We start from the raw sequence: 13,639 nt of genomic DNA on the forward strand, positions 1-13,639 counted from the left end.
AAAAAAGTTAAAAATGTTAAATATTTAAGTAACTGTAAGAAATTGCTTAAAATAAAAGCCAAAAAAAGTATTCAAGATGTGAAAAGTAACTAGTTTTAAAAACGTATTTTGAAATCTTAAAAGAAAAGCTATTTTAAAGCATTTAAAAAAATTACATATAAAGATTGTTTTTTTAAATTTAAATAAAACACAAAAAATCAAAAGTAATGTTTTAAAAAATATATTTTTTAAAATATTTAAGTAATTGTAAGAAATCCCCCCCCCCCCCCCCCCCCAAAATCTCTTAATGTTGTTTTAAATATTTAAAAAAACATGTTAAAATCATTTAATGTAATGTTAAGAAACTGCTTAAAATTACTTAATTTTAAGTGATATAATAATATTTAATATTAAATATAATATTTAATACTTGGAAGTGGCTGGAGAAAGCATTATCTTGCCCCTTGGCCTCTGACTACCAGTTTTTGGGGCGCTGTAGAGCCAATTTGTCCCATCCAGAACCTTATAAATCTGATGAAAAACTTCTATTATTCTAATATTAATATAGCAACTCTAATTTAATTATTGTCCCACCTCAAAAAACAAAAAAAAAAAAAAACAGGGTCATCAGTAGCAGAGCTGTACTTTTCCAGTTTTGTGATGGGGTAAAACATATGCAAAAACAAGCCTCCATGTTTCCAGATTTGCCTAAATTTCTTTCTGAAGTTTCATCTGGAATGATACTTTATAAAAAAAAGAGCTTAGATAACTGAACATGACAGTGATTCTCATTCGTTTTCCTTCTGACTGCTTCCATCTTTTCTTTCTCTCTCTCCCTGTTACGGAGAACAAGTGAGATGTCATCAAAATGACAAAAATGATATCAACAATCTTCTACAGTACATCTGAAGATCTTTTGTTGCAAAAAATACTGTAAAAGAATACTTAACCTTGAAATAAAAGGAGTGGAAACTCTGGCAATATTGATGAGAGGTTATGCTTGGGCGTAGGGTACCATCTCATCCACTAAATGACCTTTGACCCCCCAAAAAGCAGCCAGTGGCTTTCAAAAAATATCATCAAATCAAATTTCCACAGATATTTTTTAACAATGTATCTTATTTTTGTAACATGTTTTGCTTTAAAATGATGCTTGTGCTATCTTGTGTGTCCAAATACTTTCAGGCCACTGTAATTTACACTACAGCTTGTTTATTCCTGCTTTGATCATCTTAAAATCTGTCTGAAATGTTATTATGCTAACTATGAGGAAGTTCAGATGCATAGCATAATAAATAACTATAGCATACAGTAAAAAGTGTTCCATTCCAGTTCTCTGGCCCCGTTTCTGGTCTTAATTAAACAGCTGGAGGGAAAATGCACCTTGTTCTCTTACACCAGCTCATAAAGAAACTAAGAGGACAGAGCAAGTGACCCACAAATCCCGTTAGGACCTTTTCAAGACACACACATACTTTAAAAGAACGTGGGCTATCGGCTGTGCCTGCCCCATTAAAATAGCATTGTGTGGCAGATGCTCAACGTAATCGTTTCTATGATATTGGGAGTTACAGCTATGGTTGATTTATACGGCAAGTGCTGCCATTAGCTGTGACAGTTTGGAGGCAGGTGTTTGTTTAAAAGCAGCAGGGATGATTTATGACTCCCCACATCTGAAACTGCATTAAAACACTTTAGTTATTGGGAATGTTCTCTCTTTCCCAGGTGAATGTGGAGAGGGAACGCTGAAAGGTATGTTGCATATATGTGTGATCAGAAAAGCAGGAGATAGAAGCAACAAGTGTGCGCATCGGAAAGAACAAAGGACTGTGAGAAAACGTGCATGCAAGCGTGTTAAAACATAAATATGGGCTGTGCACAAATGGAGAGAGAGTATGCACCGGCACGAAACACAGTTAGGATGACGTGGTTATGTACATTTGGAGTATCAATTATGATATGTAAACAGGCAGGCGGAACACATGTGCCATGGCTTGCGGCGAGTATACATTAGCGAAGGTCATTCAGAGTAGCTGGGAAGATTTTCAACAGTTCCTAGACCTATGCACGATTCGCTCCGACCACCCACCAAACAGCAGGCTGCTGCAGTATTCCCTCAACTCTCATCGAAGCCAGTCGCACGCCAGGCGGATGCAAAGAGTGAAGCTTCGTAATGGAGATCGTAGCTAGTCTGGAAAACTGCAGCACGAGCATGGAAACTCTCTTAGTCAAATGTACCTGAAGACCAAAGAAAGTCCTTATTAACAACCAAAAAAGTCCAAAAAAGTTAGTCCCACAAGTCCCACAAGCATTTCTATTTTGCATATTCTGACAACAAGCAAGACTTCATTGACTTCAATGAGCGAGCTCTGGTGCGCGAATGTACGTCAAACAGACGGAATGCAGTAGAATAGGAGCGCAACAATTGACTAAAATACACATTTTGCTAAAATATAGTGTAGGAATAGCCCATTAATATAACTACAATGTTCAGACGAGTGAATGTGTCAAGTTAACGTCGTACAAGTTAACATTTTGTGCTTTTTTGTTTATTGTAATTTTTATTTTAGTCATTTTAATTTCTGCTTTAAAATAGTAAGCATTCAGTTGTTTTTAGGTTTAGAATGTAATAATATGCATAGCCTACATAGATATATATTCACTATATTTGTTTTTTAACAGGCTTTATATTACACATTGCTTGGAGGACATCAAAAGGATGTGGAATAACATTGGAATAACATGTTTAAAATAATAGATTAATATGAATTTATGTATAATAACTGTTAGATTTTTTAATATGATTAATCAAAAAAATAATCGACAGATTAATTAATTATCAAAATAATCATTAGTTGCAGCCCTAATATATAAACATTAATATTCTGATCAACAAAACAATAATTATTTTCATGTTATAGCCGATAACTGATACATGGCCAATGTAAAAATTACACACTGTAAAAATGTTATATATATTGTAGATTAATTAATTATAATTAAAAGTGCAGTAGGTAATCTGGGAAATGCTAATGTTAGCCTGCTAGCATTGAAAGCATACGATCCCACCCTCCCTGCAAATCACAGACCAAAGCCACACCTCCTTCAAAACACATGAACGCACACACACACGCACACACAGCTGCTCTCTGCAAAGCGCCACAAGAGATGGCGTTAAACTACCTCATGTCTCAAAGCACATAACATTACAATAATAATGATTGTAAACTACTTAGAGAGCTTGTATCTGACTGCTGCAGATTCATTTCGGTGTTGATACTGTTGATATGGACACGCATAATTCCGAGTCTGACTGAACTGCTCCGGTTAGAACTTCATGGGTTGCCATCGCTTAATTACGGTAGTGATGGCGTGAACGCAGCATAAGCTTGTTTTGATTCGGTAGGAACCGTAAAAGGTGGCTGCTGTTTGTTTGCGGTGCTCGGGCGTAAATTTCATCTGACAGTTGGGGGGGGACAATAAACATAAAATTTCTCAAGAGCAATTTCTGAAGGGGACATAAATAATACAGCCAAAATTTTACTTATAAGGATATATGTAACGTTACACAGAAGAAAACCTTACTACTATTATTAGTGTAGCATTGAGACTGTGCTATTATGCTCAATGTTTCTCTTTGGTTCAATGAAAAAACTGACTAAATTGACCAAAATATTCTTCTTCAAAACCATTTATTTATTGCAATATTTTTGAAGTTGTTTACAACCAAGTCACAAAAATACGACAAATAAACATTAAGCAAAACCCAACACACAACAGTAAATCTATTAGCCTTATTACAGTTCACACATATGCTTATCAAAATGTTAGTTGTAGTTAGTGTGGGTGACTTAGTATCCAACAAGCTATCATTAACAACCTACCAAACAAGCTAGGTAACATTATAAAATCGCTAACATAGCAGACTCACAGGAAAAATACATCAGTTATCATCATTTTTTTATTATTTTTTTTGACTAATTACTCAGCATCGTCTGTATTAAAGAGAAAATAATCACTTCATCCGATGTTTTTGAATACAATAGCCTTGACAGCATACTTAGTAGAGTTCCTCAACTACTGTCTGAAGAACTGTTCTCTCCAGCCGCCTGACTTGTGTGTGTAGGTGACTCAAAATGTTTCTAAACTTAAAACGCCTGTTTGTGTTTGTATTGTTTTACTACTTACACAATTATTTTAAGTATATATCATTTATTTACAACACTTAGTGTGGTTTTTAATGGGGGGGACAGCACTCAGATGGGGTGGGTCCTGACCCCTCCGACCCCCAGTGATTTACGCCCCTGGCGGTACTCCCTGAATATAACCTATAATATAATCAAATAAATGAATTTCTTTATTTTAGCCAATAAACAGTTTCTTATCAATATTTTTGTGCATCCCTAAGAACGTAACATAATGAAGATCGTATACCTCTGCCAGACTGGAAATCTACCTAAGAACAAAATCATCTTTTCAGCAAACAAGAATGTTTGCAACAACAATTTTGAAAAGATAAACTGAACAATCAAAAAGGCCATTTAAAATTAGAGGGATTTACAAGCATCATAAACAGGTAGTCCAACGTATACAAGTTTAATCTGGCTACTCAAAACATGGTTTAAAATGGAGACAATTTGGATGAGAAGATATTAACAAGAGCTGAATGATTTAAAGAACAATGGAAACATGGCACGATCCACACCTCAAGAAGATAGAGGGATGGAAATTAGGAGAAGACAGCCAGAAGGATGATGTATTCAGCTGCTGGGTACAGCCTGGCTCCAGTCTTCTGTCTTTATGATGATCGCTTTTATCAACTTTCAGACTCATCAAACTGATTCTGGCAGACCCAGACTTTGTCCCTGAGGGCCAAATAAAGACTGACGAGTCTTTCCACTGTCTTCAGATGATATCAGCCCTTGAAGAAGTCATTATGTTATGAATCACCCTGCTAAATCACAAAATTTAATGGTTTGATTGGAATAGTTTAATTTTTTGATGTGTCTCAAGAAATGCATTCAGACAAGAAGGAACTAAGCTGTGATCCTTTGAAAGATGGAAATAAAATAACCAGTCAACCCTAAAAAGGAAGTACAGGCCATCTTAGCAGTCATCATCAAAAGATCCTTTAATAATTTTCCTTTCCTTTGAGCTCACGGTTCCTCATGGCCGCCTTCTCTGGTCTGGGAGCCCAAACTGGCAACTCCTCAACTCATGGAGCGATGTGTCAATCCCTACTTCCATTTTTACGCTTGTCATAAAGTCCTTCTGAAAATGTGGACAGCGCCATTATACAGTTCCCAATAAAAGCCAATATGAGAGGAGGGCTTGGGTTTAATGGGCCAATCTCTGGACTCCATCACCCAGAGTACATCTGGATCGTATCTCCCGGCCTCTTCGAGCTCTGCGGCAATCAGCCGTGCTGCAATGGGCTAGAAGTGAAGAAATGTGGGTGCAACGTGTTGTTAGAGTCCATTGCATTTCAAGAATGCATCCAGGGGGGCCGAAAGAAGCTTCCAAGATTGCAAAGAACGTTACGGAAAAAGAATTGTGTGTATATTTAGTGCTACATTAAAGAAAGAGGAGGGCCAAGGGATAGTAGATCAAATTGGCACAAGTCTTGTTTTTCTGGAGCAAAAAAACTCCAAACCACATAATTTTGTCACAGATGAAGCATCCCAGGTGGAGAAGGAAGGAAGGAACTGCAGAGCTGCACTATAAGACCGTCTCACTGGGAGACAATCGCTCCAATATGCAGAGAAAGAAAAGGGGAAAAAAGCAATGGTATGGGATAGTGGTAGCTGCTAACCTTAAGTTTACACCTTCAATACCATGTAGAACTGACCTTTGATCCGGAAATTTATTGAAATCCCATTTCTGTCTGTCCAATTAGTGCATTTTAACTTACTTTAGATAGGAATTTTGGCTAAATAACAAGTAAAAGCAGTGGGCAGAAGAGTTTTAATAAGAAGCAAAGAAGGTTGTATGTCGAAAATTATGGTTTTATGGCCAAATTGGGATTTGTCAGATTTCATTTACGAGACTGGTGGGACAATATTAGAGTGAATGTTCAGATTTAATGGATGAGCCCTGTACAATTTAAGAACCTGTAAAATCAAATAAACACGGAAATGACTCAGAATGTGACTTTGGAATGTGGCCTGACACTAAAAGTTACACAATTACAGCTAAAGAGACATCTAGTGCTGTATAACCATATACTGGTGAAAAAAAATGACAAGAAATTACTGGCTCTGTTCCCAAACCTAGTGAGCTGCCTCTCCGTCTACTGCCTAAATAGGTAACATCATAGCCAAAATGGATCCTTAAATGGGTCTACGTCAATAGGAAACCACAATGACCCAACAATCCAATCAATTCCTGATGGACAAAATCAGGTTTCACTCATATATACGTCACAATAGGGAAGAAAAAACGATTCTTCAATAACTACAAAAATCCCATAGCACACACTAATATTGGGTAAAATAAACTTGAATTAGATTTATTTTTATCATGTTGATTTTTAAATATATTATATAATCAACATTTCTATCCACTCTGCCCACCACTTTTCAATTTTTAACCAACTGGTCTAGAAACAAATACTTTTAACTCTGATTTCTTGGGTCATGACCACTACTTTTTTCAAATATTCTACTTTGATTCCATTATCTGTAAAGGATAAATGAGATGCTGCCATACAATTAGTCTATAATTAAAAGCATTATTTCGCTGCTTACGATATGGAACAACCTTTGCTGTTGAAGCACATGAGACACCCTAAAATGTCTAGCTATTCAGCTCACTAGGGTGAAACAGAGCCATTACCACTTCAAAAACTAACAGTATAGAAAAACAAGGTCTCCAAATGCTTCACAGTTATGACACTGGGAATTTGGCCTGACAATTCCAGATCTCAATTTATGTACACAGTAGGCTGGAAATTGAAGAATGTTGATATCAACTGTAAAGCTCTGAAGATAACATTATCATTTCAGTAAGTGAACGCATTGAAACACAAGTCACATTCTCAATAACATCTCTCCAACATCTCATTTATTATGGGTCGGTTAAGCCTAGTCCTACAGAAACAGGTCAACAGTGACTGGTTATGGAAAATTACACTATAATTCTTAATTTGAGTCCAGCTAACCAACTCCATGATTCATCAAAGGTCAAGTTCATCTACTTAAAGAAGATTTTTGGCTCTCCGATTGTGCTTCAGTGACAAATGGCTAGCAATTAGCGCCACAATACTCACACTTCACTCATCTTTATTCACAATCACTGCCCTGACAACTTTATCATCAGATGGGTAAATCTTGGCCTGGGGTGGTCACATCATTTCGATCTGTGTATACACATGCTGGGTGATCGGATGAAGCCCTAAACAATGTGAGGGAGGTGAGGTCAGAGGTTGTTCCAGCTTATGGGCCACCTCACTGACACCTAGAAGGAGGCTGGATGAACCTGAAGTAAGATAATGCATAGATTGTGGGAATGGTAATGGCACCATTATGCACAATAGTAAGAAATGTGATCTGATAACCAAAAGGTTGAAGGTTTGACCTTGACAATGGGAAATCTATGATTGCGCGTAATTCGAAATTGAATTGCGAATGCCTTTTACGCTTCAGATCAACTCCTGAAATCCTGTGAGATGTGATCAATGCCATTCAAACACAAATTCATGAATTGAAAGGGAACCAATTCTTTGATTCAGAATTTTGCCCAGATCTGACTTTAGTGAGTGCCTGTAACAAGTGTACTTGAAGTCGCTTTGGATAAAAGCATCTGTTAAATGACTACTTACTGTATGTCTTAGAGCTAAAAAATGACAGCTTAATTCACTCTGTTTGGCTGTAAACCACAGTCTACAAAGAAATGTCATTCAGTAAATGCAGTTCTGAAGACCTCCGGTGCTTCTTCCCAAACTGGAGGAGATTAATGGGCTGCCTAGACTGCCGCTCAGAGAATACCCACTATACAAACCCAAGACTATGACAGAGAGATAGACATATGAATGCCAGACCCAACAGGCCATGAGAGAGATAGAGAAGATGATTTAAACCGCATTTATCAAGCGTAAGGCTGACACAATGTTAAACAATGACACTTTGGGGCTGATTACGGCTCATATTGCTGTAAGTTATGGTGTGTGGAGGTCACGGGGTTACGGTAGGAGTGGGGATAATAGGATCTGGTGCAGGCCCGGCTCGTGCGGAGTTAATTACGAGGGCCACATAGGTCCCTCTGTTCTCCTTCTCCTTGTAACTCATACTTAAATGAGCTTTGGAGTCCTGACTTCTGAAGGGTTAGACCCTCATCTTCTCAGCGGCACCTGATTCATCTGCAAACACACATACATGGGGCCATTTAAACAGCTGAGTGGCTTCACCCCCTGCTCAGCTGCTGCTAATGGCCGTGTGCTAGCCGCCCCTCACACAAACAAGCATACATTCACAAACACACATTCTAAGGGTCAGGAAGAGTGTGTCCTGATTGTTGTTTGACTTTCATAACAGCGCTGTCTCCAGGGAGTCGCTGTGACTGGCAGAGAGGGGAGGTGGGCGGCCGCATGTACTGTCTGTGAACCTTGTAAAAGCTTGTACTGCACTGGTGCTCCGCAGAAAGACGGACTATTGTGTTACATTCATGTGGCTGAAAACTGCAGAAAATCTAGAGATCTATACATCAATGTTGAACGCAACAAATCGGAACGCTTTGTGGGGGACGTGTGCCCTAGACATAACTGAAAATGGGAAATGTGCAAGGCCTAATCTGAGCCAGCCGCAGCTAGGGATGTGGTCATTTCTACTTGACAGATAAATCAGACGCTATTTTTGGCTCTTTTTTAAATATTTGGTCTATGCAGCAGAATTGAGGTTGTTCAATGATTCAGTAATCATTTATTCACTCTCATGTCGTTCCAAACCTGAATGACTTTGTTTTTTTCCACAAACCACAAAAGTCATACAGGTTTTCAACAATGTGAGGTTACGTGAATGATGACAGAATGTTTGTTTGTTAGGGGGGATATTGTATTTGTAGCCTAACAGTAGTTCAGCTGCTTTCAAAACTGTAGCAAACTTTTAGCTGCATTTATTATAAAATTATGTGTAGTTCAAGCTAACACTCTTAGATGTGTTCAAATTGCAGAATTAAAAAAAAAAAGTTTACAAAGATACTGTCCCCTTCAATTTACAATAAACTTCAAAAGTTTGGGGACGGTAGGATAAGTATCTTATGGTCAAGGCTGCATTTCAAAAATCGAAAATGCAATAAACAGTAATATTGTGAAATATTATTACAATTTAAAGTAATTGTTTTCTATTAATATAATTTAAAATGTAATTTATTCCTGTGATGGCAAAGCAGAATTTTCAGCATCATTACTCCAGTCTTCAGTGTCACATAACCCTACAGAAATCATTCTAATATGCTGCTCAAAAAAACATTTCTTAATATTATCAATGTAAAAAAAATGGTTGCACTGCTTTAATGTTTTTGTGGAAACTGTGATGCATTTTTTACAGGACTAGAAAGTTTAAGAGAACATAATTTATTCAAAATAAGGGCTTTCCTACAGCGCTTAACGCCAGGTTATCGTCATACAGAACACCGCTTTTAACCCTGGGTTTACACCCCGAGTTTCACACTTATAATTTAGGAGCAGGGATAGCCACGCTTTTTACCCAGTGTTAACTCCGCATTGCGATGCCAAACTTATAAAGTGTGAAACGATGCAGTGTTAGAATGTTACAGTTAGATGCTTAGCAACAGACAACAAATCGTGTGCTCATATTTGCCTGCTTTGGACAGTCATGGAAATGCTGCGCATTGCATATAAACAGTAAATTCAGCGTTTGAGAGGAAAAATGTAAAATGCTGACAGAAAACGCAACAATTTGAGTGAATAAGAGACCGTTTCATTCTTACCTTTATAGTCCGATATGTCTATTCAGTATAAACTTACATAGTACAGCCGACAATGTAAACAGGTCACGTCACTCGTGTGCTACGTTTATCCAATTACACTGATACAGCAAATACGCACATAAGAACGTTAACTCAGGGTTTAGGAATGTACAATGTGAAACAACAGTTTATGAATACCCAGGATTAATTGTTAACCCCGGGTAAATTATGAGCAGTGTGAAACGTGAAGCAAGATAACCCAGGATTCTGTTTACCCGGGGTTTAGAATGACCCAGGGTTAACTATTAAAGTCTGAAAAGCCCTATAGAAATCTTTTGTAACATTATAAATGTCTTTACTTTCACCTTTGATCAATTTAATGCATTCTTGCTGAATAAAAGTATTATTTCTTTAAATATTACTGATCCCAAACTTTTGAAAGGTAGTGTATATTAATTTGGTGGTACACTGCATCTCACTGTTTATGTTAGTGTTTGCATCACCTGTTTTTCCAAAGTGTCCCAATCAGACCACAAGATAGCACAAACAACACAGCATGGCACTAATAATGCTAACGCCATGGGTTCGCTTTCCAGGGAGAGCATAAACTGATAAAAAAAAGTATACTATGAATGCAATATAAGTTACATTGTATAAAAATGTCTGCCAAATGCCATCATAGCAAATCAAAATTAAAGTTGAAAAATCAATCAAGTCATGCAATTATTGTGTTTCATGAGTCATTTCCAAGTACTTGTGTGCAGTTTCAGCATGAGAAGAAGAGGGAAGAGCTGGCACAATCCAGGATTATTCTTTCTGCCCCCCTCTCTCTCATCTCTCCATCTTCTTCCTCCTCATTTATAAGCTGTTGAAATCAGCCATTAATCCTACATCAAAAGCGGAGAAAGGCATCTCGACCCGTCATTCAAAAGGGGGCCCATCTGATTATAACAATCCAATTTTATTGCGAGTTTCATTAAGGGGCTTTTCGCCATGTGCGGAATGCAGGAATGTGATACCTCTCTGGGCATGTGCACCACAGACATGTAATCAGCACACACCAGCAGCCTCGCATCTTGGATCGCTCCTGCTTAGTTACGGCACCAAAACACAGAAAAACAATAATTTCAACAAGGTAGCCGGCACTGTAATTGCAGTGCCCACACATTCTGGCATTAAAATGCCAGGGTCTTCTGACCCCACAGGCCAAGCCCGAAGAGTATGCATCCATCTCCATGGCAACTACAGCATAGCATGCACACAAAAAGTCAAATTACAAGCATCTTAAAATCACATCACACCCTTAGGATGCAATTTAACATGAAACTATGAAGATTAGGGGGACAAGACTGCATTCATGATGGTGGTTTCAAAAGTTGCGTAAGAAATCTCATTAGATGATGAAATGTTACTTTAGCCGCTGGAGTTATAAACGTGGACATAAGATGGATATCAAAAACTGTTTACAAACAGACTTGGAGGAATAGAATGAACTTTACAAGCATTAATGCAATCATATTGCTATCTTCAAATAACAACAATGCAACTATGACTCATGGGTTAATGAAAATGTCATCATGATGTAGTCATTACAAGAAGAAAAAAAGTCAGAGCCATGGCCTAGTGGTAAGTTCCTACATGTTGAGTTGTGGTGCTCATACAGAAAATAGAAGTTTGAGTCTGGTTTGCAACAATTCTAGGGCTGAAACAATGTGTCGAAGTAATCGATTACATTGATTATGAAAATAAAATGATTGGCGTGGAACGAGTCGACGCATCTCACAGATAGATGCCTTTGAATTCTTGGCACTAGTTACAGTTATTATTATTTCTAAGAAAATTATCGATAGATTAATTGACTAACCGTAAAAAATAATCAATATATTAATCAATTATCAAAATGACCGTTAGCTGCAGGCCTAAAAAATTCCTTATCGTTTCCTGCCCTCTTTGTACCATCAATAAACTTGACAAAAATTCATTTTTTTAATAAAAAAGAAGAAACAAAACAGTACCAAAAAGAATTACTAAAAAAAACACTTTGACAGAATATGTCAATTAATAAGATACACAAACATATTATAAACAAACTTAAGCAAGCAAGAGACCCTCTTTCGAGAATGTTATTTATCTCCCATACTGCAACAGACTGTAAATCTACAGAGAGGGAGGATGAGATAAAAAGATGAAAGAAAAGAGACTTAAAGAGGAATGGATGAAAGGGAGGCGAGGGGCTCATGGGGACAGGGTGGGCACATGAAAGCCAGAATCCTGTGGCGTTTAAGTAGCGTTTAATTCAAGAAAGGCCTTAAACCACCCCTGAACACACATATTGAACCAGACAGGTGTACAAATTACACACATGCATAAACCACAGGTGCAAAAAAGATGCATAAATATTCCTCTGTGTCAAGGGAAGAAAGTCTTTAGAGTGTAATGCATGAGATAAATCAAATGGTCTGTTTTTGATGCTTTGCTGCTTAAAGGGTTAGTTCACCCAAAAATGAAAATAATGTCATTAATTACTCACCCTCATGCCGTTCCACACCCGTAAGACCTATGTTAATCTTCGGAACACAAATTAAGATATTTTTGTTGAAATCCGATGGCTCAGCGAGGCCTCCATAGCCAGCAATGACATTTCCTCTCTCAAGATCCATTAATGTACTAAAAACATATTTAAATCAGTTCATGTGAGTACTGTGGTTCAATATTAATACTATAAAGTGACGAGAATATTTTTGGTGCGCCAAAAAAACAAAATAACGACTTATTATAGTGATGGCCAATTTCAAAACACTGCTTCAGGAAGCTTCGGAGCGTTATGAATCTTTTGTGTCAAATCGTGATTTGGATCGCATGTCAAACCGCCAAACTGCTGAAATCACGTGACTCTGGCGCTCCGAACCGCTGATTCGACAAGCAGTGTTTTGAAATCGGCTATCACTATAAGTCGTTATTTTGTTTTTTTGGCGCACCAAAAATATTCTCGTCGCTTTATAATATTAATATTGAACCACTGTACTCACATGAACTGATTTAAATATGTTTTTAGTACATTAATGGATCTTGAGAGAGGAAATGTCATTGCTGGCTACGGAGGCCTCGCTGAGCCATCGGATCTCAACAAAAATATCTAAATTTGTGTTCCGAAGATTAACGAAGGTCTTACGGGTGTGGAACGGCATGAGGATGAGTAATAAATGACAGAATTTTCATTTTTGGGTGAACTAACCCTTTAAAATTATTAATAAAAAAGCAGGAAAAAAAAAGAGATTTACAGACCTATGAAAAATGTAGTCCAAATAATCAGTGAGCAATACAACACAAAAAAAAAAAAAAATTCTTACTCTCTCTCCTTCTCTGTGAGTTTGTCAGTGATGGTGTCTTTGATGGAGGAACGGGAACCCTTGTGGATGACTGGATACCTGAGCGGAATATGCAGGAAGAATGATATCATCAGCACCAGGTGTGCCGTGTAACCCAGAGCCACCGCAATACTCCCATCATCCTTTGCTGCAGTGGAAAAGAAAAAAAAAAATTAAATATGTTAGAAAATTTGTTCAAATAAAAGAAAAATGAAGCGCAACAAATAAAACTCAAATAAGACCGTAAACAGGTGAATCTCCTAAGGAAAGCTCCCAGTCATATTTAACCAGAATCAAAAAGGAATTAAATACTTTATTTTAAAAAATGAAGCCTATTTTAGGACCATTACAATTTTTTAGCATTGTGA

The 13,639-nt window shown here is 37.4% G+C and overlaps 1 protein-coding gene across 3 annotated transcripts in view; it reads right to left on the minus strand.

Annotated features, from left to right (window-relative positions):
* uvrag (UV radiation resistance associated gene) overlaps nt 1-13,639 on the minus strand; it is a 119,083-nt gene that overhangs the window by 50,688 nt on the left and 54,756 nt on the right. For all 3 annotated transcript variants that reach the window (XM_051907868.1, XM_051907869.1, XM_051907870.1), the window contains exon 12: nt 13,254-13,419. In XM_051907868.1, coding sequence (XP_051763828.1) covers nt 13,254-13,419 — 166 coding nt within the window. The remainder of the gene's footprint in view (nt 1-13,253; nt 13,420-13,639) is intronic.

Source organism: Ctenopharyngodon idella, chromosome 10 (genome assembly GCF_019924925.1).
Source record: "Ctenopharyngodon idella isolate HZGC_01 chromosome 10, HZGC01, whole genome shotgun sequence".
In the NCBI taxonomy this organism is placed as follows: Eukaryota; Metazoa; Chordata; class Actinopteri; order Cypriniformes; family Xenocyprididae; genus Ctenopharyngodon; species Ctenopharyngodon idella.